Source organism: Falco peregrinus, chromosome 12, assembly GCF_023634155.1.
Source record: "Falco peregrinus isolate bFalPer1 chromosome 12, bFalPer1.pri, whole genome shotgun sequence".
NCBI classification, from domain to species: domain Eukaryota; kingdom Metazoa; phylum Chordata; class Aves; order Falconiformes; family Falconidae; genus Falco; species Falco peregrinus.
In genome coordinates, this window is record NC_073732.1 from 24262280 (window position 1) to 24290196 (window position 27917).

A 27917-nucleotide genomic window follows, 5' to 3' on the forward strand; every position below is an offset into this window, starting at 1 on the left:
CGCCCGGCGGCGGCCCCGCCTCAGCGCCTCAGCCCGCCGCGCCTCGCCGGGCGCTGAGGGGAGCCCGGGCCGCGCCCCCGGCGGGCTGTCAGGCCCCGCTGCAGCAGCCGCCTGGTTAATCAGAAACTCCCCGCGGGGCCGATGCGGCCTCTCCCGCTGCTGTGCCCGGGCCTCACGCGGCTGAAGTCCAGCTGCCGGCCCGGTGCTGAGGCTCCCGGCCGCCCGGTTCCCCGCGGGCAGACGGGGCTGCGCGTCGCGCCAAGCCCGGGCAGGCCGCAGCGGGCCGGCCCCGTCCTGGCCTGTCCGCAGTCTGGGAAGCCGGGGTGCCCGCCCGCCCTCAGGGGTGAGCGTGGGGAGCCAGCCCAGCCTGCTGCCATAGAGGTGTTCAGTGCTTGGGCCACAACAACCGGTGCGTTTAGTTCTTATACTCCCAAGTAGGACGCTAGGCTTTACAGATGCTCGATGTAGCAGGCCTTTGTTAGTGGTTACCATAGAATCATTTAGATTGGAAAAGATCTTTATTGGAAAAGAATTATCTGTGATCCCTATTTAAACAGATGCTGATTGCTCAGATCTTCTCCTACGCTCTCGGAGAGCTGGATTCAGAAAGCAACCTATATAAACCAAAATGCCTTTTGTCAAAGGCTGTCCCGCATGCTTGCGCTGTGAGGTCACTCCAGTTAGCAAAGCGTATAATGGTTTATCCTGGCTCCATGTTTCCAAACCGCACCCTGGCACTTCGGGATGGAAAAGTACGTGCAGTGCTGTATAGTCTTGTCCAGTCCTTTCAGATCTCGTTGCCCCTTCCCGTTCCTACGATTTTGGAACCACTGAGATTGAAAACGAGGCAATTAGAAACCTAAAATTGTTTCCAGCAGCGTATTTGCCCGTGAGTGACTGTGCCAGTTATTGTGCTTTTTCTGGTCCAACATCTTTTTCTTTTGAATGTTTTCCTCTTGCTCTTGCTGGGAAGAAAATCTATACAAGTTACAAATTAAGCTGTCTGACTACAGAGTGAACAAACTATAAAAGTGTGATTCAAAAGATAAAAATGTAGGCATAGGGAATTAAGAGTGTTTATGGTTACAATAAAACAATACCTTGTAAAAAGTATCCAGAGTGCATTTATTCAAAAAATGGATTTTTAAGTTGGCAGTTGTTTTAACAGTTATTTTATGTGCTTAACTTACAGTAACATGAAAGCACATCTGAAATGGAGGCTTTCTGGTGGAAGGAGTTTTAGCCATCTGTAACTTCCAGCTTGCTAATAATACACAATGCCTGCAGTGAGGGTTTTAGCATGGTGTAGCTCAGAGCCCCTCAATACTTGCACTTCAGCTGTGAAACTCCTCCCTACTCTGTGGGAGAGGCTGTTTGGAACCGCACTCCTGTCTGCTCACTGCCCTCCTCATGAAGGTTGCAACCACCTCATGATGGGTCGCATTCCAGGTCATCCCTCATACCTCTACTTTCAGGCTCTTTTAAGGTTTTACTTCCCATAGACCAGTTGTGTTGGAATCTACTGCTGATTCATAAACCCACCTTTAATGCTTAGCTTTTCATTGTGCTTTTTTTTTTTTTTTTTTTTTTTCTTTTTTGGCATGGTATACTATCTGCAGTACATCAAGCTGTTTGCTGCCAGAAAAACACCTTGGATTTCTGGTTAATCCCTGTTTTCTTTTTTTCCACAGAACTTTTAATTCATCTGAAGTTTGAGAAACCCTAACTTGCAGGAGCTTTTCCCAGGACAGCTGGGCATGCAGCAGCAGACTGGTGTGCAGCACAGGGAGCAAACCGATCACTTCAGCAGATCCATTAGAAAGAACCGAGGGATGGGAAGTGGGCTGGAGAGTGTGTCCTCTAGTGTGAGGCACTGGATGGTGAACTTCCTATCACTATGGACCACAGAGCCTGTCAAGACTGAATCTTACATGTGGCAAGTTTATTTGCAGTCCTCAGTACAGATGTGAACGGGAGAGAAACAAGTGACTGAATTTCAAGAAAGACAGGGAATGGAAGTGAAGGTTCAAGTGGCTTGTGTTCAAGGTTAGTGTCTATGTCAACTGTAGGGCAGGCTGCAAAATGAAGCATTTCAGAACTGTGCAGTAAAGTCACAGCCCCTTAAGTGCCAACTGCCATTTTGATTAGAGTAGGGTTTCAGAATCATGACCACGACAATTACTGTTATGAAGGATATTGCATGCAAGTGGAGTGGTTTCCTTTTTCAACTGAAGCCAAACAGACGGCATTTCATTAGCCTCTTTTTCCTCCTCCTCCTCTTCTTTACCCCAACAATGTGACCTAATACGGGAGTATGGATGCTGGAAACTTAGTTCAAAAAACAGCAGGATAGAGTAATGAAACAAAGGTGCATCATGAGCTATTAAATATAAAAATCACCTCTGGTTGTCTGTGAGACAGGTCCCTGGAGGTAATGAAAGTATTCTGAAATGTTTACTTTATTCTTATACTTTGCTTTAGGTATCCTCACTTGACCACTGAGGCAGAACACTAAATTAGGTGGTGTTCTACTCTTTCTGGTATGTATTTTCTCATACCCTTACGTTCATTTATTTCTGTCAATTTATTGGCATTTATGCTATTGGTAATCTCATTGTTTTGGGCTCAGTGTCAGTCATCCGGATACACAAGATGATGTGGTCTTACCACTGTAGCATGGTTAATATACACCAGATGTGCAAGGCTACATGTTGGCAATTGAATTACTGGAAAGCGTGTCACAAATTACCTCTAGAGTCACACTGCCTTCTGCAATACAGAAATTGAAGTGACACTAGAAGTCTGAGCAAGTGTCTTTCTGCTGAATAAACCATTGACTTGTAAGAAGCTTATCCAGTGGACCCATGATTAATCCTTCTGGCTTTGGGGGAAGAGAATGGAGAACACAAATCACAATTATCTCAACTGTTATGTAGATGGGCAGGAAGACAGACAGGCAGGCAGGCAGGAAGGAAAGAGCTTCCATAGAGGAATTCAAGGAGTATAGGCAAATTCCCCAGCAATATGTTCGGAGCCATTTCCTAGATCATCTACAGATGGTAGCATGTTGCAGGCTCTGAGGTTATCTCCCTTTTCATCCAGTCAGCTTCAGCACTGAATATGCGTTCAAAATGTAAGGAATATGGCCTTGTACCATGTAGCATCACATACTTTCAAGGCAGGTTCAGCTAAAATCTGCCCACATATACATGAGTCATAACTCAGAAGCACGCTCCAGTGTAGACATCCTGAGTCATTTCCATCTCAGAAGCTTATAAATATTTAGTTAGCCACTTAGCTTTTAATTTAGCAGAACAACAAAGATTCATTAGACAAATCTCCAGAATTATCTTTTGCTATGAAGCTTCTTAAATACTTCCACTCTTGCAAGTGCCTTTTCATCTCTATGCAACTCAGAATTATTTGATAAATATAACTTCGAAAAAATATAGTTGAACTAAGATTTAATTTCTCCTGATTCTGGTCCTTCTATAACTAATTACATCTGTTTCAAATGCCAGCTTTGTTCATTGCAAGAATGTGTTTTCATTTTAGCAACAACTGATGAACCCTAATAAGGACATGTCTCTCCTGATGTGGAGTGGCATTTAGCTCTTCCTAAAGACCACTGTTGATCTGCTGGTCCAGCAGACCATGCTGGAGTCAGTGGGGATGTATCTGAACATATAGATATGTTAAATGGAAAATACATCAATATACTTTTTGGAAAAAACACCTAAGGTTTTGGGGAAAAAAATAATAAAAAAAGCTTGCTTGTGTATCTGTATTTTTTTGGCAGTGGCAGGAGGGGAAGAGAAGATTCGTAATGTTTAAGGATATAGCATTAGGAAAAACTAATAGTTATTGTTTTGCAAAATCATAAATTTGTTGTTATGACAACAAGCGTTTGAGTTAAAAATATTTGTTATATAAAAATGTGATTCCTGAATATCTCTCCAATTACCAGATTAAACCAGAAATCAGTAATTGCTTTATGGACCATCTTTCAATGCAAACTGTTTACCGACTGCTGGAGTCCCATGAATCACAGACTGAGCAGCACCCCTCTAGCAGAGCCGTTTGAACCCTGTAACTGAAAGGGAATCAGCAAAGATGAAAACCAGGTTGGCCTGATGCTTTCTTTTTTCCCCCTTGGTCAGCAGTGCTTTTTCTGTCTGCTATTTTGGTTGATTGATTTTTATTTAAGTAATACACACACAGAGACGCAACATTTATGTGTTTTTAAATTTTGATAAAACAAAACATCTATTCATGACTTTGCTGTACTATCAGAAAAAATACTGTATCATTCTCTATACAACATGTACAATAGGTTCCTGTTTTCTACGGTCTGGACTTTGCATCCTCACCAGCAGGGAAACTGTTGGTTCAAGAAGAACATGTGGATAGTATCAGAACTAATGTCTGTCTGGAAGAATACAGTCTTAGGTAAACTTGGCAATGGGACAAAGGAAAGGACTAGTTAAAGGCCAAGTCAACAGAATAATTATTGTGGCCTCAGTATAGGTGATGGTAGGAGCAAAGCCTTCCCAAAGGAAGAAAAGAGCTTTGCAACTGCAAAGGCAGAAAGCACACACCCACCCCCTCAAAACCCCCCAAATCCTAACCAAATAAAAAAGGTGAGGTGAGGTTTTCTCTCTTACTATAACATGTGTTCTTATTATACTGAAATTGCCATAGCAATATAGCTATAGCTATTCATTATAGCATGAAAGGCTTAATCAAAACCAAGCACCACAGGCTGCAGAACCGTGATGAACAGCCAGCATCATAGAGCTGACTTGTTATTTTCTAGTGAATTATAATAATTATGCCATTATCAGAGCAAGGTACCAAAACGAGAGCTGTATCTAGTTTTGGGTGCTTTTCTGTAAAATTTCTGATGTTGAAGGTGACTCAAAATACTGCACAACCAACCAACATTATATTACGGTATTTCAAAAGCCTAAATTATGAGAAGTTTCTACTTAGTTTAAAAAACAGAGGTGATTTTAAAATCTTCAGGTGATTAATTTTTTGTTTCAAACTCAAAGGATAAATTAACATTCTGAAAACTATTTTGTGGAAGATTCACAATTGTAAAAGGTCTTAGAATATTAAGTTTTATAAAGTAGCTTGTGGCATGGTTACGAGTCAGTTTGAAATAATATCACCTTGTAGGTCTAGCCACCTGCTCTTGTTTCCACGTACTTGATTAGAATGGCTGCCTGACTTGGACCAAGTGGGAATTCTGCCTAACTGTTGTACATTCAGAGCATTTTTTAAGGATTTTTCACCTGGGGAATTGAACAGAGAATTATCTGTTTAGGTCTGTATGAATATGTATTCTACATCATGATCATATGCAGCATTCATGAGGACAGAAACACAGGTTGTGGTAGGAAGGATAAACTGTTTCTTCCTTTTCAGGACTTTCCTCAATCTGATATTTATAGTACAGAACCTTTTTGTTTGTTTGCTACACATTCTTATTTATCTTGTCTTTAACCTTGGCCGATAAATAAAAATAAAAAAAAAAAAAAAAAAAAAGGAAAAAAGAAACGGAAGTCCCTGTCCCTAGGAGCCTACACATTTAGTGTAGATACAGATAAAATCAGATACTTCTACAACATCTCATAAAACACATTCTCTTCATTAACTGCACCACTATTACGGACTAATACAGCAATAGATGTTAAATGAAACATTTCTAATGATCTTACATGTATTAAAATACATCATCTGCACCCATTGTGATTTTAGTGGCATAGCAGAAAAAATGAATGCAGTGGTGGCACAGGCACCAGAAAGTCATTAAGTAGTACAGTTCTGCCAGCTCTCTTATATACTTAGGATTGCTGGCTACACCCCTTTGCAGCTAGAATAAGCATTACAAGTAAAAAAAGAACATGTAGCTGCTGACAATCAGTAAGGCCTCAATGTTTACATATAAACATAATTCCTGGAAACACATCAGAATCTGAAAATACGGTTCTGTCTACTGATTCTATGCCTTTTTTTAATTTTTACACCACCACTACCCCCGCCCCAATCTTTGTGAAGTGTTTTTAGGAGATCATTAATTTCCAGTGGTATTTCCTTCATTAGAAATAGAATCAATTATGTCTGTTTAGGTAAACCTCTTTCTATTTCACTTTACAGCTGTATGCAGTCCAGGCCTTACTGCATTTTGGCTGCTCCAGCACATCTTCCCCCCCATCCAATACAGGAAGCCATGAAGTCATCCTTTTTGTCGTTTTGGGAAGAAGAGCCCAGTATGTGCAAAGAATCATATGGGCTTTTTTTAATTGCAGAAGTGGTACCAGACTGCAAAGTCTGCATCCCAACTTTCTTTGCTTTTGGCATTGTTCGAGTCTGAGCCATTTACAAAAATAGTCACACTCCTCAGAACCAGATTTCAATCTTTCTTCCCTGGAACATGGGATTTCAAGTCAAGATCCTCTGCTGTTTAGAAAAACATGTTCAGTTTCTTCATATTCTTGCTCTTAACAGGCCACCTGTACCTCGTGTGCTGCGTTTCACTGCGGAGGGGTGATAGGTAACCTCTGGTAGCTTTACAGCGACATCTCCTGGCCTAATTGACCTAGAAACGTATCAGGGATTCCTCTTCTAGCGTGAAGGTCTTAGATAGATTCAGATATTTCACACAGTGGAGAGGCAGGATGCCATTTGAAAACCAATTCATTAACTGTGTTTAATTAGATAAGTGACATTGTCAACATGATCGTCGATTGCACACAAAAAAAAGTTAGAAATTTTTTCAGATGCTAAACACAATGGGTGTTCCTGATACTTTTTTTAAGAAGCACTTTTACTATATAAAAATATTTTCTTTTTCCCTCATTGTATATGAACGATCTACATTTAAAAAAAAATCACAATAGTTAAATCTACTGTAAAAGTAAAACATTTTTCTAGTGTAATTAATCCAAGATGTTACGTATTAAAATAACAGGTAAAAGCATTTAAAACAGAATATGACTTTTTACATTGACAATTGTGTTTCATCCAAAATCTGAAAAAGCAAACATTTACATTTCCAAATTCAACATAAAACTCTCCAGTCTGCCTAAGTTTCAAAGCCATGAAAAAAATATAGAAAAGTTAATGAAGAGAACAGAGTTTAACACATTTTGTGTCACTTGAGACAAAGGGAACAGCAAACTAATTGCCAGTCCAAGATTAATATTGTTGTACTTCTTTTAGACAGTCTTATGGAGTTATAGTTAAACCTTTCAGCCTCAGGTTATAATTTTGCTTTTTTGGAACACTATTGAGTATTCAGTAAACAGTTCCTTATATGAAAGATACTGACAGATGATGCATAAGACATAATCCAAACTCTTGGGAAAGACTCCCATTATTTCACCAGATCACAGATGTAAAGGTCAGTGCTTCGCTTAGGAGGGGATTACTTCAGGGTCTGTCTGCAACTTTGGAGTATTTTACTGCGTAGCATACCCCGCTTTTGCATTGGACCTTGCTGGATTTTACTGATTAACCCTGAAACTGTACACTCCAGTGTACAACTGGAGATACATGCAGAGCCCAAAACTGCCATAACTGATGTCAATGGCAGTTTTCAGTGAAAACAGGCTCTACTCCTTTTACAGAAAGGCTTTGTTAGTTCAGAAAAGCAGTACTACAGATATATGCCCTTCTGAAGGCTGCAAAGTTTGGACAGTATAAGTAAGATGATGTATACAGTTTGCTGTTGCAAACATCTAATCACATATTATCTAGTTCACAAATATACCAAAGATACCAAATAATTTATCTCATGCTGAAGTAAAAGAACGTGTGCTCACAGTCTAAAATATGAGAATGCTTCCCCTCCTCAGGTGTTTAGACACTCACCACCTAAACAGCAGTGCACCTCTTGGGGTTTAAGTACTTGAGCCACACAAATTAAACTTAGAGGAGATAATCTAAGGTAGCAATATACAGCAGATCCACAAGCTACCAACTCTCAATTTACAGAACGTAAATTTTATCAAAAATACTTGTGTGTCCTTTGGAGTAAATAAGCGTTCTTGCAAGGAGGAGAGTGGAAGTATACTGATTTCCAAAGCCTAAGTGGAAGACCAGTGTATCACAAAATCCCTGAAGAGGAAACAAAGTTAATTCACACAGGAATCAATAAAATGCTAGGGATTTATCCCTAGTTAAACCCTCTATTTTGTGGTTCCTGTTTGCTGTGAGATAATGAATCATCAGTAACAGAAGTGAGGGGAAACCGTATTTGTGCAGAAAAAAGGAAGCTTTCAGGCTGAAATTGATGGCCTCTTCCAAAATGAAGAATGCTGAGCAAAGGGCTTTCCGTGGCTTGTCCAGGAGGGCTGAGGGGAAGGGTGCTGTGGCAGAGGGTGGTAGGAAGCAGGTGGCTTTAATCCTGCTGCCTGCAGGAGCATTACTATCCAGGTAACTGTGTCCAAGGTCTTTATGGCGATGCTTCCTCCTGAACTCATCCCAGTCATGCAATCATGCAAAGCAAATTCAAACCTTTGTGAGAAGAATGCCTCAGAATAATTAAAATTGATGTTACAGGTGGTATTTTCATGTCCAGGGTTTAATCCGTATATTTTGTCTATACCCTGTGTACCCTTCCCAGGCACTTAGAAAGGCTTAGTTCTAGAATAGCAATGGAATTAACTCAAATTGCTGAGTCTAAGGTATTTTGCTTTATGTTCTGCAGGCAATTCCAAACTCTCCCAATGAATTCCATACTCTCCCAGTGAATTCCATATACATTTTCTATATAAATTTTGTTCAACAGAAGTCACCTATGTGTGGAAGTTGTAACTTCTCCTTGTAGTTTCTCAGTAGCCCACGTGAACACACTGTAAGACAGTCAATGCACTCTGAGTCTCTGACAGATCTCAGTGATGATGCTGGACTGTAATGAAAAATTAGATTTATCTGTTAACGGTACTGGTATTCTTTTTAATGAATTGCACTTGAAAGTAATAACACATTTTTTTAATGCCTTCTTCAAGATACCACGCTTCCTCATGCTGCATTTGCAGCTTATTTCATTCAGGCCCAGTCATACAGAGGTTTCAGGCTGTAGCTATATTCTCAAACACGTTTTAACTAGAGGTTCTTGTATTATTAAAAACATGTTATGTCCTGGACTTAGCTCAGCTCTTCTGGAAAGTTATCATCTGGAAGTCAGCCTGAGATCCAGCTGTGTCACATGGATTTTCCCTGTTTTCTGAAACAATCTGTTCTACTGCTTGTGAAGTTTCTGGGTCCTGAGAGCAGGGACTATCCAGCGTATCGCCACTGCTGTTGCAGTGAAGAGGGGAGGCCATGTCAGAGGGCTGATCTGAGGGTTTGCCTGAAGCGGGTGGCAGGGGGACAGACAGAGGAAGATTCATCATGTAGAACACATTGCCCAGACGTCGGGACACCTTTAAAGACAAAAGCACAATTGCAGTAATTGCTTCTTGAGGTAGCGTTAAAGCCATTAAACATCAAGGCTGACTTGTGTAGCAATGCCAGGGACATCCAGGAGATCCCAGCCACCTCAAAGGGTTATCAGTGATTAGCAAAAGCAAAAAGAATCTTTTCTTTTTTTCCCTCTCATATTTTTCCAGGTTCTGGTTCTTGTGGAAGAAGCTTGGCAATACTCAGTCTGGGAAATGGTCCAGTGTCTGAGCCTGGCAGCAGGCTTCTTTTGCTCTCTAGGTGCTGTAGCACCCATGGGACAGAGGGGAGGCAAACTGCCAGCCAGGAGCAGGGAAGGTGCTTTTAATGAGAGAAGAGTAAGAGAGAGCAAAGGGTTAAAGAAAATTAAAAGAACCAGGCAACAACAGAAACACACAGAGAGTTGATATTACTGGATGAAATTAAGAGCAGAAAATTTTAAACATAAAGGGACAGCCTGTCTGTGAAACATGTGTGATCATATTCCCCAAAGGCTGTAGAAACCTCTACTTGGTATGTTTTAAAAGCCAGGTTGAAGCAAAAGCAAGTGTGTATCAGAGCAGTTCTTACTAGCTGGGAAGGCAAAAGAAAAGTGAAACAGTTATTCTGTCAAACACGTCTTTTCCATTTCCAACGTCAGCCTAGTCTCCAGTGTTGTATCCTGACTTCACTTTGTCTCTCAAACTGTCAGTCCTAACCTCCCCTTAGTGTCTCCCCTACATGCTGTTGTAACATGCAGAGAAGTGAAAGCGAACTATGCTGGAGTAATTTCTTTTCTCCTAATATTATGGTAGTTGCCTTATCAGTAAGAAAAAAGTGTGTTTCAGTTTGAAAAAAAATTCATCCTGTTAGCTTCTGACTCTTTCACATCTCTGTGACTTGCCATCTTGGCATACATTTAATGACCATACCTGAGAGCGGATTTTTAATGCTGGTCCGAGTTTTAATCCCATTGTATCCAGGAGATGTTCCTCTGTTAGTAGCGGGAGGGTTTCTCCATCAATAGCATGATCTTTAAATACCTTATGAAATGATAGAACACATCATGATGTGCTAAAACAGACTTCATTGGTTATCTTTTATACTTAATCTTGAGGCATAGGCAATAAATAGAAGGAGGAAATAACAGTGCAACTATTTTATCTTATTTATCTCCTGACTGCAGCATGAGGTCTCTTGCTCAGGTCTGTGGTTATCAGTGTATTTGCAGGTAGTTTATTTACTTGTTCTTGGCAAGTGGCAACTTTGTACATTTCAATGTGGTTGTTTGTGGGTTTTTGTTTGCAACTTTGTAACAGTTCAGTGATACTTTGTTGGGGTTTTTGTTTGCAACTTTGTAACATTTCAATGATACTTTGTGGGGGTTTTTGTTTGCTTAGGAGTTTTTCTTGTTGGTTTTTTGGTTGTTTTTTTTTTCAGGAAGTGAGCAGCCTGCTACTGATGAAAAAATAGTGTTGATCTTCTTAAGGCTTTACTAGGAACATGCAATATTTCAACCTCTTTGCTTGTATTTCTAATTTGATACTTCATTTTTTCAAATGGAATGATGCCCCTAAGAGCTCAGGTGGGGTAGGTGAGTTATACCAATATCCAAGAATGAGAAATTGCTTTAATGTGCATAAAAATTCTTCAGGGCATGTGGAATGAAAAAAATAAGATACTTTTCTTATGCTGTTGTTTTTCTGCTGATCCTTCTGGTATTGTGTTGCTGCAGCAGAAATGCATGTAACCTCTCAGAGCATGGCTTCATAAGTTGAAGCACAATGAAAACTACTATTAAGTTTGTAACTTTGTGACAACCAATTAACCTCTAGCATTTACATTTGTCTGATGACCTTAAAATCTAAATTGTCCTAAAGACCCAAAATGTGATGAGTGTTTATTGTCACCTGGCCATAATCTGAACAGCCTGGGAGGCTAACGATGAAGTTGTATACGTCATCAACTGTCCATTTGCGAATGTCTTCAACAGAAGAAATGTCTTCTCCGTTCAGGATCAGGCCATGTGCTCCTTTGAGGAGGAAATGCAAATGTTATGTTTGTAGAGCTTTACTTGCAAATCAATAGGAAATGATTGCTAACATGAGTATTTTAACACTTGTCCAGAACCTAATATACTAACAGCACTGTGTAGTCACAGACAGATACAGGAGTCTTTGACACCAAAATCACCAGATAGTCAGTAGCAGCTGATCCTGGAGGGTTTTCTTTTGGTGGCTTCTTTTGTTTACTGTGGGCACTGTATGTACCAGTCACTATGCACACAAGTCATTCTGCAGTATTTTATCTAATGAGTACATTATCTGATGGTTTTTAGGTCCTACTGTTGTTTTAACTTGACTAATATTTATATTTCAGTAGAATGGAGCCAAGCCTTTACTAGCTTATAGTGTCTACTGTGAGTTAGAAGGACATGCAGAAAAGTTGTGGGCAGAAGAGAGAAGTTATGTCACAATTTCATTCAGCTATTATGTTTATTTAAATTGAAATTCCTTTTGCAGATAGGAACTGAATACTTAATGTGCATTTTAGGGACATACTTTAGTGGTGGAATTGGCAGTGTTAGGTTTTCATTGGACTCGATGACCTTAAAGGTCTTTTCCAACCTAAATGATTCTGTGATTCTGTGATTGTATATTTTTCATTGATGTAGTAGATGATCCTGGACAAACACTCCAGCCTGTTCTCATTTCAGGTAATGGGAAGTTTTGCAGGGCTCATCCACTGGCACTGGTGCATTTAACAAAAGAGACAAAGCTTTAGAAACAATAATTGGTGTACAGTGGCTGGAGAGGCCTGTGTCTTACATTCTGCTCTTGAGGAGGCCAAGTCTTAGGGTTAAGTTTGTTCTTAAATGAGTGCAACTTCTAAGGGGATTCCTTGTCCTGTTTGACAGACACAGGGATTATGGTCAGTAGATTGTGTGCTGTTACATTTCCTCCTGACCACCAGAAGGAGAGGATAGAATGTAACATGTTGAACAGAATTGTAGCGAACCTCAAAGTGCTGCTAACTTGACAGTTTACGGGTGACAAGTGTGTTGTCCCTAGGGACTGATATAAACACAAACACAGTATAGTGTATGGCATAAAGCATTGAAATAGTTAGGAAGCTGCTTTGTGACTTTTTGCTGTGTAATTGCATTGCCCTGCAAAATAAAGGTTTCAGCACCGTTATGTCAGCAAACACAGTTCGCAGGTAGAAAACCCCACACTTTACCTTTGCTGACTTGGATTTACCAAGTATTACTATTTGCTGCATATGAATTCTACATTTAGTTGTCATGACTCTATCATACCAAAAATTTGCTTAAAACAGAGGGAAGAAATAAGAGTGCAAATCAGTAATAATAAATTATATCAACACACCACTCTAACTAATCTGGAGACTTGACAAACCTGAAGGTAGCAATGGGTTGCTGGGTACGGGAAATCCATATGGTAATGTTGAGAATGGTATTGCAGAAGGGTACATGTACTTCTCATCAAAAGCAGCACAGGAACTATTAGATTCCTTCTCATTTGTGCTGCTGCAGTTGTTGGTTTCAGTAGATATTTCATGAGTAGCACAGTTTTTTCTCAAGCCTTGTTCAAACTCTTTACAGTTTTTGGCAACAGCAGATGGCTCAGTCTGGTTTTTTGTTTGTTCATGTTTGTTTGGTGTCTCCACCTCTGCTTCTTTTTTGTCTTCTTTCTCATCATCCACTGTAGCTGAAGTAGGGTCTGTAGTTTTGTCATCAGCTTGGTTCTTTGTGCCATTGGCACTACAGTCTGCAGTTTTGTGATTTCCAGTTCTTCTCCCTGGCCGACGTCCCCTCTCCCTTTGCAAAGTGCTGACTGGAGGGTATGGGCTGGTTGCCATGAGCATAGCATTGCCATGAATTTCATCAATGGTGGTGCGATGAACATATAAGTCGCTGGGAAGATGGCCTTCAGGTAGTCTGTGCCTGCCACGAAAAGCAATGGGACTAGCTGGCATCCCATGGTAAAGGAAAGGTGCTTCCAGACCCAGTAGTCCTTTCCGATGGGCTTTCTCCATTTCTTTTTGCTGAAAAATAGCATTCATCTCCATTTCCATTCTGAAAGACACAAAGGAGCACAGGCAGTTAGGGCAGCTCTGTTCCTTCATCACCTCTTTTTTACAGCAGCAGAATAAAACTCAGATAATTGAATAGGCAAGAGTACTGCTTTTCTTCTGTCTCCCCTGTATTGCTGTGTGTAAGAGGGCACAAACTGCAGATGGAGTGGCAAACCTGGCTACATCTAATATGCTGCCAGTGAACTAAAAGGAAAAAAATATCTATCTTCCATGTAATGCTTCTGGATAATATTTCAGACAAAGAAGTTATTTGTATATTGGCAATCCAGGCATTATTATGGTGATTATGCTCCCTTGGGATTTGGAAAATTGTCTCCAGGGACATAACAGTCAAAGACTAAAGAAGATAAGTGATTTATATTACCCATCAGAAAATTGTACTGAAAACTGCAAAACTGCAGTGATATTGTAAGCGATAAAGAACTAGAAATATATTGTCTATGGAACCTGTGCATATATCGAGTAAGCTAACATTAAGTCTCTTGAGTAACTCTCTGTAGTACCTGGCACCTGAGCATGGCTCTGAGGGTGTGAAAGGGTGAGATTCTGGTAGTAAGTGCTCCGCCATCTCCCTCCTGGTGGATCAAGCCAATGCTCCAGAGTCTGTGCCAGCTTCCTGCCTCTGGCATAGCAGGTAGAAGTGCTTACCAGTGAGATATGGAGAATTCAAGTAGTATGTGTCTCCACTGTACCAACCTTCACTAGCATCAGCTTTCTCTGGAGCCAAGCTAGTGACCAAAAGAAAAAACTATAGCTCCTAGAGCTCCACAGCTTCATGTGGAGCTGAGAGATGGCAAAAGTGAGCCAATCTACCAGACATAAACCAGAAACAGCTCAGTCTGCTGTCCTTGCTTTGATGAGCTTTCAGTGGGACTTCCACACTGTTCTCTGGAAAAGGGCTTGTGAGGGCAGACAAGTCTTTAACGTGCACCAAGATAGCTTTCTTAATAGTGCGGTGAGGACAACAGATCAGAGGGAGTCTGAGTTTTAGTCCTCTCATTAATGTAAAATTGTCAGGAAAACAGTTTGAGCTAAAGGTGTCTATTCAGATGATTGTTACGAGGAATTAGTTGATCACTCCGTAACATTCAGAGCTTTTTTCTGCCCTGTTTTTGCCTTAGCAACAACCTCTGAACCATTAATTCTCTGCTTTCAGAGATCCAAGTGTGTTTTGTCTATGTACCATGTCCTTGTACCTCTTGCCTAATTGTCATTACTCACACACAGTTCTTGAGGTGGAGATACACAGCAAAGAGGGTTACATTCCTGAATATTCCTCCAGATAAGACAGCTTGCTTTTGTGAGAACCAGCAGGTGGGGAATCACTGAGTTTTGGTATGAGGCAGAGTCCCTTGAAGAACAAAGATTTGGGCCCAGGTGCTCAGCAGCACAGCTGCACCAAGTGCAAGAGAATGGTTGCTAACACCTGATTTCTATAAAGGGTAAAGGGGTCATGTGGTGTAGCAAAAAATCGAAAATTGTGAGTATGGTGAAAGGCTATCTCATAGATTTAGGTTGGGGTGTCTTATGTTGAGGTTTTGGGGTTTTATTTTTTGTTAGGGTTTGGGGTTTTTTTTGTGGGTTGTTGGGGGTTTTTTTCCTCCTCTCTCTCCCAGGTTTGGTGCACTGAAGAACAAGCCTGAGCAGGTAGGACTGGCTCTCATGTGGCTGAGGGTGTATGTGATGGCCATGCTGAATAATGGGCCATATATGATTTATTTAAAGAATGGTGTGCTCATGCTTATCTGAGGAGGCCTTTATTGTTAACTCGAGGGTGCACTAAATCCTTGAATCGGTGACATAAGGAGTATGCTAATTGTCCAGGTGCAAGATATGTTAATATCGTTAACTTGAAGATATACTAGGTCCTTGAATGGGAGTGTGCTAATTGCCCAGGCACAAGATATGTTAATGAGTTCCCAGAAAGTTAATGAATAGACATGAGTGGCTTGTATAAAGAGGGGGCTGAAAGGTTCCCTTGGTGTGTGTGACTTTGGTGGAGTGATTCCCCCATGCACCCAGTGCTGCCGAATAAAGATAACCTCCGCTCACTCAAATATTGGTAACTGATTCTTTAAATCAGTTTGGCAACCCAGACAGGACCTCCTCTGCTCGGCTGCGGGACCCATTGAGAGCGGGGACTCCCTGGGGTACCCCCAGGAATTTTCCCGGAGGGGCTCCTCGTCTCATCTGGATCACCACAGGAGCAGAGAAGGACTCCATCTTGCTGAGCAAAGGTACTATCTATATTCAAATATTATATTAATTTTAAATATTATAATTATATTGTATTTAGAATAGTACTGTTTTGTTCTGGATATTTCTGTTTCTGGGGACCGGTCCATCTGTAAAGCTGTCCATAAGTCGTAAGATTTCTGTGTGCTTATGCAGGGTGGTGCATGCCGGGTAGCTAGCACCGCAGGCATACATCTGATACTGATATGGTAATTTATGTTTTAGTCTGAAGACTAAAACGTCTGGTAATTTGGAGTCAATCCATATACATAGGATTGATATTCGATTCTGTTCTGGTATTTGTTTCGATGTTAAGGTATCAGAACTCTGATTCTGTTTTGGTATTTGTTTTAATATTAGGGTAATATTGGAAATCTGTGGTTTAGTCGGAAGACTGAAACATTTGATAATTTGGAGTCAATCTGTATATGCAAGATTAATAATTATAGGATTAATATTAAATATTATGTTGGAAATGTGAGAACATTTCTGTATAATATGAATGTTGGCATGTGAGTACTGTCTTGAGCATCCGAGGGGTGAGTGTAAACCTCTATATGTTTTAAAGTGCATATAGTGTAAAGAATTATTGAGTATATGGTGGGGGTTGCTGCTTAAAGACAAAATTTGTCTCTGAGCAGTTACTCTGTGCTGTTTGGGCATCAATTTGGTGAACCAGCCAGGAGAACTCTCCACCAGTGCTGGAATCCAGGGGCCTGGGGACCCTCAGGGCCCCCGACTGTATCTTCTGTCGGCAAGACTCCCCTACCCCTCGGCTTCTCACACAGGTGGGCAAGGACTTCTGCACAACATAAAAGGTATTTATATTTATTCTTTGTTTTGAGTATTTGATTGTCTTTTAAGATTTGGTTTTACCCCATAAGACGAAAGACGGGATGCCGTCTCCCAGGGTTGAGAAGAAGGGACGCCTTCTGAAAAGGGTAATAGTCCTATTTGATTGTCTTAAGATTTGGGAAGCTAAAAACTTCCTTTAGGTTGTCTTAAGATTTGGGGAATTCCTAGAATGTAACAACTGAAATAGCACTCTGTCTTGTTTGTTCTATGTGTTGTCTAGTTACATGTTCAAAATTGGAGTTATGAAATGTATGTTGAAAAAAATAATAATATTCTGGTAATTCTAGGCAAATAGCTGAAAACTTAACACTCTGCTTAAGGCCAGAAAAAATTAGAATCTGTTTTTTGGCAGTTGTTCATTGAAATGCGTACTTTGTGTGATAATGCGAACTGTCAGCATTACTAGAGTTGTATGAAAGTGCACGGTACTGTGTAACATACTGCCTGTGTGACTGAGGGCTGCCCGGAGAGTGTGTGTGTGAGTGTAACTGTGAAGCGAGTGGGGAGTCCCGATCTGTGTGTCTATTCCTCGCGAGGGGCTGGCCAGAGATGGACGGAGTGATTGTAAAATCAATTTATGAAGTGTTGGAATGCATAATTGGAAATTAGAGTGGGAGACTGTGGACAAAACATTAGAACTAATGTAATTTGGAAAAAGCATGAACTAACCTCTGCCCTTAGTGTCTTAGGTGCTGTCTGTATACTCGAACAAAGGGTGGCAAGTGTCTAAGATATTATTATTTTGCGAGGAGATAATATAAAAATAATGAGGCCAAGAAATAAGGCTAAATAGAGGTCTTGAACTGTGGTGTGTGTTCTGAGATAAGTATAGTGCCTCCAGTAATAACTAATACATTGTAGACAAATACCAGACTCATTAGGAAGGGGGGGGGGGGGGGGGATGTGCGGCAAACAGAGCCAAGAAATAAATACCAAAACACCCCTGGGATGTATTTTGAATCATTGGAAAGAATTTGGCGGAATTCCCAGTGGAAATTTGAACAAAAAGACAGTTTTAAAATATTGTCAGAATTGGTGGCCTTCGTATACATTAGGTGATGGTGAAAGATGGCCACTCGAAGGAAGTGTTACATTACAACACAATTTTACAGCTTGTGCTGTTTCTTCATAAAGAACATAAGTGGGATGAAGCAATGTGTGCAGATATGTTTGTGTGACAGAAGGAGTGCGGGATTAACACCACCTGATCTTTGATTATGGCTCCAAAAAAGGATAGGGAAAAAAATGAGACCTAAACTAGAAAGATGTTCTTGTTGAAATTTTTGTGTTAAAAAGCTCAGCTTGTGGTTCCTTCTGTGGAGCAACCAGAATGAAACACGTTGTAAGATAAAAACTTGTGCTAATGTATGTAAGATCTGAAGCGGGAGGGGGGGGGGAGAATCAAAGACCCTGTGAAAATGTTAAAGTATTGAGGTGAGTTTGTACAAACCCCCATACCCACTCAAAGATGCGACTTGAGTCATGCTGGACGCATGGCAGGGTGTTTTCTGTTTCCCTGCAAAGGCATTATGCATAAGAACACAGACTTAAAGCAACAAGTAGCAGATTAGCATTCAGGGTAAGAAAGAGTTAAAACAGAAGTGCTGTTGCAGAGGCAGGCTTGTGTAACCTGCAGAGCAGGAACAGAGCAGGAAGAGCATCTCCTGCCCCGAAACCTTCTGATGGTGAGGAGGAGGAGGTTGCTGTTGCTGACAATTGAGCAGAAGGACCTGACGATGTCACCCCAATTGCTGCAGCATTTGCAGTACGACAGGACCGTAATGGCCCCTTTAGGGCATGCAGTGGGTCTGAGGAAAATGAAGGTGCATCTTTGATGGGGAAATTTAGATGTTTGAAAGTTGGTTGTGAAAGACTTATCAGGATGGTCTAATAGGGCTAGATAAAGGTTCGAGTTGATTGTTACTAGGTAATTATGATGTTGATAGAAGGAACAGGGAACGTGTACAGAAGGTAAGAGAAGAAGTGCTGGGTCATTCTAAACTGGTAGAGGAGATGAGGCAGAGACAGAGGAGGAATGTCAGGCAGAAGTGAAAGAGTGAATCCCTCTCCTATGGGATCCGATCACTGTGCATATTGTAGGGAAAGTGGACACTGGAATCGAAATTGCCCTAAGCTAAAGAACCAGCAAGGGGTTCTGGTGAACTAGGGACTAGGAAAAATAAGGTGGACTTCTTAGTGTTAAACTTCAGTGAAAATAATTTGTTACAGTTGTGGGAGCTGCTGGCCACCAGGAAAACATCCTGAAAATTTTAAAGTACAAACCAAGAAAACAAATAAGAATGCCAAATTCACCAAAATCTTTGTTGGGATGAGATTTATTAGAACATCTAGACATTTAAAGAAGGAGAAATGAAACCAAAAGTTAAAAATTATAAAGTAATTGAAATCTTGAGCTTATCTTTAATTCAACAGAAAAGTGGAAAAGAGGACCTCCCTGAAATAAAAGAAATCTTTAACCAGGTATATCTGGAAATAAATTCCAGGTAAGGCGAAAAATGCTTTACCCGCTACAGTAAAAATGATAAGCGGGAGGCCTGCCTAGTTCCGGTAAAACAATATCCCTTAGTCAGCAGGGCTGTAGGGGATATTGGCATAAAAACTGAGATAAAATACATTCTGTAGTAGTTCTACTAATGTAAATCTGTGTGTTTTACCATGACAGTGACTTGTTATGGGATGCGCAGATGAAACTCTGCACTGACAACGAAGTACAAGGAATAAGGTTGGTCAAGTACCTCCTATCATAGTCAAGGGCAAGACTGGGCTGGCCTCTGTGTTTGCCACGAAGAAGAATCTTGAGCTCTGCTGTTGGTTGCGACCCAGTAGGCGCTGAGCGGTGGGAACATATGCCATGCCAGACCTTGATGTGAGGAATGGCCCCATCTGTTATAAGAGGGTCATCCAGGAAGGAAGAACATAAGATGACCCATTGAGGCACTGATTTGGAAATTTGAAAGCGCCTGGCTGACCATGAGGCCAGACGAGTAGCAGAGGAGGTGGGAAAGGAGGAATTATCCTTAATACCAGATGGTAAAATCCAAACTGTAAGTATAGATCAGGAGCCAAACTATTCTAAAGAAGACCTAAAGCTAATTCAGGACATGAATGGTAAAATAAAATTAAATAAGTGGGCTTATTTGGCAGATGGCCGTACAGTGGTACCATCCAATTTAATACAGACCACAGCCCTAACATATCAGCTCCCCAATGAGTCTTATTATGTTCTGTTATATAAGTCTAAATCAGAAATTGATAGGGTGAAACTTATATACTGTAATAAAACAAGTGACTCAGCAATGCCAAGTGTGTTTACGTAATAATCCCAATGTACCAAATAGAATAAAACTAGGGAACATTAGTAGAGGAAATTATCCAGGACAACAGTGGCAAGTTGATTTTTCCAAACTCCCAAGAAAAGGGGGGTACCGATATTAATTAGTTATGACTGATATGTTTTCAGGTTGGCCAGAAACTTTCCCTTGTCAAACAACAAAGCAAGAGAGGTAACGAAGGGATTGTTAAATGAAATTATCCCCCACTTTGGGGTTCTGGCAACAATCTCTTCTGATAGAGGCTCACACTTTTGTGCCAAAATAATACAACAAGTGAGTACAGTATTAAGAATAGATTGGTAATTACACACTCCTTATAGGCCTCAAGCAAGTGGACAAGTGAAAAAAATGAACCATTTAATTAATTAACAGATAGTGAAGATTTGTCTCTTGACCTATTTAACTTGGCCACAATTTCTTTCCTTGGTATTATTAAGAATATGAACTAAACTGAGAACAAAGGAGAATTTGAGCCCTTTTGAAATATTATATGGGAGACCGTACCAGTTACAATTTGCTGGAGAAGATTTAAGGCAGTTAGGAGAGGGATATTTGTGTGAATATATGAAGGCCCTCCAGAGACAGTTAACAAGGGCCAGAGGATTAGATCAACCAGTCCATTCCTTTAAGTCTGGTGATAAGACTTTTTCAGGGAAACCTTTGGAAGAAAAGTGGGAAGGACCCTATCTGGTGCTGCTGACAGCCTTCACCGCTGTCAAGATAAGAGAACAACCAGCCTGGATTCACTACTCTCAATAAAGAAGGCTCCTGAGAAATCATGGGCCATCATCCCGGCAGGACCCATGGGTCTATGGTTCTTTAGATCATAATTATAATGGGGTGATCCTCTGCAAGAGAAGTGGAATGGACCCTATTGAGTATTGTTGGCCATCTTTACTGCAGTCAAGATAAAGGAGGAACCCGATATTGACAGGTAAAGAAATCTCTGGAGGCACAATGGACTGTCAAAAGGATCAGGGGACATTTGTGTAAAGTTATTCTGATCTTGATTGTAACAGTTGTCAGTATTTTAGAAACTGAAGCATGGGTAAACAATACCCATCTTCAAACATTGCAAATGATTGTCAATGCTACGAAAGCTAAGGAATGCTGGATATGTACCTGTCTTCCTAAAGGAGGCCTGGTAACACCCCTGTATGGGGTGGCCTCTCAAAACTGGAATTATCTTGATGACAAATGGCCTACCTGGCCAGACTTTTGGAAAAAACCAGATGATGGTGGAGGATATTGCCTATTTGATGATAAATCTGGGACCCAATTCATATGTTTTGATTTACAAATATTAAGCCTAACCACCACAATATTTATGAAAAGTGATAATAACTGTTGTTGGGAAGCTCAAAGCAAGACAGGGGGAGCATGTCCTGGAAACCCAGGACAAAACACTTGTTCCCAATCTGATGGGTGGAATGATTACTGGATGTATACATAGACCAAAGTAATCAAATTGAAACAGATATCCATAAGATATGGAACAGGTTTCAGATTTTACATGAAATTACTAAAGATGATTTGTCATGGAATTTTAAGGCTATATGGGACAAAAACTTTGTGCTTTAACCATTCCAGATTAGGTAACCACACTTTTGTTATAATACTCATTGTAATAGTTTTAGGAATACTAATATGTGTATAACTTCAAAGAATGATCATAGGGCATAGTGATTTTTTTATAGTTGTAAAAGAATTTACAATAGTTGTTAGAAAAGGGGGGAATGAATAATGGGCCATATATGATTTATTTAAAGAACGGCGTGCTCATGTTTATCTGAGGAGACCCTTATTGTTGACTTGAGGATGTACTAAATCCTTGAATGGGTGACATAAGGAGTGTGCTAATTGTCCAGGCACAAGGTTCCCTTGGGGTGCATGACTTTGGAGTGATCCCCCATGCACCCGGCGCTGCCGAATAAAGATAACCTCCCCTCACTCAAATATTGGTAACTGATTCTTTAAATCAATGCTTGCTGTTAGCTTTTACTGATTTTTCTCAGGGTTTTTACCATGTGACAAGAGCTATATGAAATGCATTGCTAATGTAAATCTTGTGCTTGGAGGAGTTCAGTAATTGACTGAAGAGCTAAAAAAATTCTGTTATGATTCTTTTGAGATGCCTATTCAGATGTATTTGTTCTTTGCTTTTAGTCTTACTGTGTGAGGGGTGCTGCCACTCAGTATGGTGCTGAAGCCCAGTGCAGGAGTGCTTGAGGTTAGAGTTCTGCTATGGAAATGGTGTGGCTGTGAGGGAGGGCACTGGTGGCTACTTAACCAGCTACTGATTACGCTGAAACTGGTACAAATAACCAAATTCTCTGTACTTACCCTAACATTCAGACTATATTAAACTAGGAAAGCTGTCTACCCTGGTAGGGTGAAGGCACAGCTAATCATCCCAAGGGCCCAGCTCTGGTGTCTCAACATGTGTGTGATAATATACAGCTGTAAAGTTTGAATTTTTTTCTGACTTTTTGTAACTTCAGGGTGTTTGGATCCAGAGTTCAAGGGCTGGCGCTGAAGTCTGTATCTTGTTTGTTTCTTTAACCAAGCTGAGGGGCTTGTTTCTTTTCCTTGTGTTATTTTAGGGCTAAAAGCGGAATAGGGGCAAGGGGAAAGTTAGTAGCTTCAGGCCTTCAGAGACAGCTAGGGGCTCTCTGCTTCCCTGGTTGACTTGAAAAAGTACCTTGATCACTGTAAATAAAAGCCTATAACACGTTGTGGCTTAATAATTTTCAGCTGCCTTTGCCCTAATTCTGGCATGCACCTCAGAGCAAAGCTTACTATTGATTACCTGGCAATATTTTGCTTTTGAACCAGTTCCTGTCTTCTGGCCACAGCTTCCATGGATTCTGGTTGCAGAAAGCTGTATCCTTGAAGGGAGGGGGGGGAAAAAAAAATCTTTAAAATTCACTAGTTTCCTCAAGCAAATGCACAAACTCCAAAGCAATGGAGAGACACTTTAAAAAGCTTATTAAGACTTGAATTATGTGCTTCACTAGGAAACTGATATGACTTCAAGTTGAATAGTATTTCTGCTCATTACTTTGGTGAGAATATGTGGTAGAAATGTGAAGTCCAGCATCAGGTGTTTGTAGGATCAAATCTGTATTTAGGTATTATCCATAAAGGGAAGAGACAGCAGTGTGATTCTGTTTGGTGACCTGTGTCTTTGAAGTACACATAGTTGCCCAGAAGATAATAACCAACAGTTAAGCAAAGCCAGCCTGCTCCTTCAAGACTGTTTTCAGCCTAGGTGCCATGTAATTTACAATTATATTTCCTCTTGAGAGAGTATCTTATTTGAGATCTGCATTTGGGGGGGTTGGAAGCTGAAGCCAGAAAATCTTGTTTATGGATCTATGTGGCATCAATAATTTAGTCACTCTTCTCAAAGAAGGAGCCTTAAGATATGATGTCTTTGTACAAAGTGATATGTAAATTTATGTGCAGCATGGCGTGTGTGTCACAGTTGTGTTGCCATGCTGCAATATCCAGCTTTCTCCTTGGAACTGTGCCCTGTAATTTTGAGCCTTTGTTAAAAGGACTTGTAGCTGCCCTACAGGAGTAAACTGGCATGTGATATTATGATTAAAGAATAGGCTAGGCAAAGTGGTCTCTGAAAGCAACTCTTGCTCATGTATGAGCGTTGGCTAAATGTAGCAAGAAGCGTTGATTTGACTTGCTTCTTTAAGTGTGAAAATACAAAAAGAAAAGAAGACAACAGAATTGTGCAGATAATTTTGAAAGCAGTGTATTTTTAAAAATAGCTAAAATGGTTGTGTTTGGACTTAAATGGACACAGTTTAAAACATATAATAGGCAGAATGCTTCCTTTTAGTGAGACCATTTGTGCAAAGAAAATAAACTGTTACTGATGCTACCTATGGAAAAACTAGTAGGTGCAGTTTGCTTTCTCATTTAAATGCTCTCACTTGTCAGGATGCAGAAAATGCTTCGTTACCTGGGCTTGGGTAAATGCGGTTGGACAATATGTTTGGCATGTTTGCATGCTGTGGGACTGTGGGTCCGAGGTGGGACGCTATATGGATTTGTCTTGCGTCAGCTGATGCCATCATTTCAGTTGAAGGCAACAGATCTCTGAGAGGAAAAAAATACATTCAAATATGCAAAGGACATTGTTTGGTTAAGAATAATCTAGGATCTTTATATACTCGGGTACAATACATGCACATTTATTCTTTAACTGCAGTAATATAATAGAGAAATGGTGCAAAATACCTGTCTACCAGTCGAGGCTCAAACTGGGAGGGAATCGCCTGCATTCTTTGCTGGCCTGCACCCATTAGTTGAGGGTTTACTGCCATCAGCTGATTTCTCATTAGCATCTCTTGCCGCTGCCGCAGTTCTGACACAAAACATATACAGTTCTGTTGCTAATGTAGTAAATTAGAATTAATTCTGTCTGCAGTGTAACTTCACCAGATAAAATAGGGTGGTTTTTTTCCTCAAATGCCAGCATTTTAGTATGAGTTAGCAAATCACACTTTTTTGTAATAACAGCAATTAAAAAAGTTTCCACTGCCACCTTAACAACTTTGTCTAAAAAATACAGATGTATACAATCAAACTGCAGTAAAAATAAACAGGATGTGCACAGTCAAGTATACAAAAGGACAATTTACAGTAATCCATATAACACTATGAGACAGAAGAGAACAGCCCTGAATGGTAAGTTCTCTGCTTCAGAACGTTTTCATTTCTAATGCAGATTAATTTTTAGAAAAATCTTATTAGCTGGAACCTGCCTTGTCATGAGACAGCAGCTCTAGAAGGGAGAGCCTGCAGTGGTAAGCCAGAACATCACAACAACCAGCTATGGGTTTTGTTGCAGAGTTCCTCTATGACCTTGACTCTTCTTCCAGGTGCTTAGCATCTCTTGATCAAATTCTGAATGCCAAGAATCCCCCGTGTTAACTTTTAATTACATAAAGAAAAATGTTTCTCCAGTTACTCCTAAGGTGAATTTGAAATACTTTTTGAAGACCCTAAACCTGTTACTGGCTGTTTCCTGTACGTTGCACAAGTATTAGCAATCCTATAAACAAATGTGCAGTTAGATTTCTTCCTGCTTACCTCCTGCTGCCATGCCACTTGCTAATCTGTACAGGTGCTTTTCTTCTAGTGTTCCTTGTTCCCCCAGGATAGACATTTTTCTCATGTGATCTCGTGGAGTCATGCTGCAAGGAGACAGCAACCACTTTTATATTGTAAAGAACTGAACCAGCAGGCCCAAAGAAAAGAATAAGATATTCTACAATGTAAGAAACGGAGCAGGTGGTTGAAGCTATTTCTCAGATAAATGGTAGTTGTTCTGCCAGTCACAGCTGTACCTTTCAGTGTTTGAGGATTGTATTGGTTTCCATGTAGAAACTTACAGTTTTCAAGATCATCTGAATGTTGCCCTTGTTTGTACTTGAGGTGTTCAATGTCCTTGGGCCTTCCTGTGCAAGGAAAGTCAGTTGGAAAATACCAGTTGCTCAAAAGGACATAAATAAGCCAAAGGCTTTTGCCTGCAGCCCTGAGAACAGTGACATGTGCTCATACTTAGGAAGGCAGGTATCTTTGGTTTAATTTAGGGAATTGTAGTAGTTTGAAGCCCTGTCTACTGTAAACTAATTGAAACAGATGGGAAGAAATGAAAGAAATGAGCTGTTCCAAATGATATCAGCCCCTTAAGACTGGCAAATGAAGTAAAAAAAAAAAAAAAAAAAAAAAATTAAAGAACATGCTTTGTAGTTCAAAAACAGTGATCAAAGCACTGAGGCTCAGATTATCCATATAGGTACAGGTAAATAAAGCCAGAGGAGTAAAAATCTAGACTAAAAACTAGTAGATTACAAAGCGTCGCTGAATAGCTGTACTGTCACTGAGGTGGATTGCGTGAGAATTTCTAACTCTGTCCAAGGAGGAAGGTGACTAGATGACAAATGATCCTGATACTGGCGGATAAATAACCACAGTGTGTCCTGCTCAGGATTTCGGGGGGATGATCTACAGCAGGATTTTTTTGTGCAGATGGGTCATAAAGCAAATAAGGCCTGTAACTCATAGCCTGGATGTTAAAAAGCTATCCTGTGTGGGATGCTTTAAGTTGAGGGGTTGGCAGAGGGAGTAGGCTAGGCAGCATGGGCATTTGTACATTTGTTTCAAACTAGATTTGCACAGCAAACGATGGGTTGGGGATTTTTTTGAGTAAGTTGAAATTAAGGAGTTGAATTTTCTTCTCCATTAGCTCTGATGAAATGGATTCTTTGTCTCCTGAAAGAAGGAAGACTTGATGCTTAAGTGTTTTCATCCTTTAGGTAGAGAGTTACAGCTTCATGAGTTCTGTTGGCATTTGGTATAGATAGCAGTGAGGGACACTTTAGAAACATGAGGAGAGACACATAGAGAATCTACCAAAGCCAGAGAGAGCTCAAGTGAATCATGCCTTTCTGAATCTTTCCATGAAACTCTGCAAACAGGAATCGTTGAGAAACAAGATCTAAGAAACACAGGACTGACTGATTGTGCTGCTAAGGGTCCTGTCTGCTGGGTCTAGTTTGGGATGTGAATCCCATGGCAAGGAAGTCATTGCTGACTAATTCCCTGACAGCAGCTGCCTTGCATTTCAGCTGTGTGCTGATGATTGCTGAATTCATGTTATTAGTCACTCCATGAAGATGTGGCCTCTGAAGCACAGATGTCCAGAACCATCCAGGGCTTTAGGTGGTTCTGGCCATTTTATGGCTTACTTGTCAATTTGCCTTTAGCATGTTGTGATGATAATATTACATTAAAATGCCACTGTTCCCTGAGAACTCTGCCTACCTTTTGCTCAGGTCTTTCTCGTGTATTTTCACATTTATGCCAAACTTACTTTGCAGGCTGAAATATATCTTTATTTTTATAGTATGTTGCCCCTGCTTCTAGCCTTAAAAGTCAATGCCTGTGATTAACAGTATTGGCACAAAATCCAGCTATGGGACTAATTGTGTGTATGAGAGCACTGTAAAGGCAGTGGTGGTGTACAAGTCTCAGTGAGATCAGACACAGCTTGGGATGTTGGCATTGTTGAGTACAAGATGGATCCAGTTGCCAAGTGGTTTGTTTCCATTTAAACCAGTTACCTAGGATACAGAAATTCCTTAGGAATAGCAAGCAGAAACAACCAAAATTCCCTTTTTCACAACCAGTCCTTCTCCAAAACATAAACTTAAATTTTAAAAACTGTTCATTATCCAAAATCTGACAGCAGCTAAATCCTGTATTTTGTTACCAAACCCATTTATAATTCATTATAACTCCTTGTATTGCCTTTGACCTATCGACAAGTTATAAAAATTTTTAAGGGAAAGCTATCTATCTACTTCACATGCTTTAGGAATTTGCCATTTCCTTGGTATGGTGGAGGTACTTGGTCTCAGCCTCAAAATGAGTTTTTTAGTCATTTCAGCCATGCAAACTGAGAGTAGGAGTTATACGTGGACCGTGCCACTGGTGTTTCCTCAAAATAAAAAGTTCTTTACACTTGTAAATGCTATGCTCTGGGTTGGCCAAGATCCAGGTCTTCCTGGAAGCAGGCAAGCCCGTCAAATCCAAGAGCAGCACTATGTCCTTTGTTCTTGACATATGTATCTGAACATGTGCTGCTGGACATGTTTCCATTTGTGGTTTTTTAGGATACTTCAGACTTAAAGCGATTTAGGATGCTGGGTGCTTCAAGAAGAGCATTTGAGCTGCCAAAGTGCTTCTGAGCTGCTAAAGCATTTTAAAGCTCAGTACTAAAGCGATTTAGTGCTGAACTAAACTTTACAGCAGCTCAAAAAATAGATGGCAACTGGGATGATGGTATTTGCCATATTGTATTGATCCAGTGAGCCATTTAGGTGGTTTTCCATCACAGAT

At 40.4% G+C, this 27917-nt stretch overlaps 2 protein-coding genes across 4 annotated transcripts in view; one reads left to right on the plus strand and one right to left on the minus strand.

The window, feature by feature from the left end:
• The first annotated feature begins 53 nt into the window (after positions 1-53).
• Positions 54-27917, plus strand: part of LRRC31 (leucine rich repeat containing 31) — a 58820-nt gene continuing 30956 nt past the window's right edge. For 2 of the 3 annotated variants that reach the window (XM_055817524.1, XM_055817525.1), the window contains exons 1-2: positions 55-409; positions 1692-2046. In XM_055817524.1, coding sequence (XP_055673499.1) covers positions 2013-2046 — 34 coding nt within the window. In that variant the 5' untranslated portion in view covers positions 55-409; positions 1692-2012. Of the gene's footprint in view, positions 410-1691; positions 2047-27917 lie in introns of all 3 variants that reach the window. The other variant, XM_055817522.1, reaches the window with a different exon arrangement.
• The window catches only part of SAMD7 (sterile alpha motif domain containing 7), a 29493-nt gene continuing 5706 nt past the window's right edge, over positions 4131-27917 (minus strand). The window contains exons 3-10 of the mRNA XM_027792429.2: positions 25104-25207; positions 24249-24375; positions 23971-24107; positions 22801-22879; positions 12849-13528; positions 11340-11461; positions 10362-10472; positions 4131-9434 (exon numbers count right to left, since the gene is read on the minus strand). Of these exons, the coding sequence (XP_027648230.1) occupies positions 9162-9434; positions 10362-10472; positions 11340-11461; positions 12849-13528; positions 22801-22879; positions 23971-24107; positions 24249-24375; positions 25104-25206 (1632 nt within the window). The 5' untranslated portion in view covers position 25207 and the 3' untranslated portion in view covers positions 4131-9161. The remainder of the gene's footprint in view (positions 9435-10361; positions 10473-11339; positions 11462-12848; positions 13529-22800; positions 22880-23970; positions 24108-24248; positions 24376-25103; positions 25208-27917) is intronic.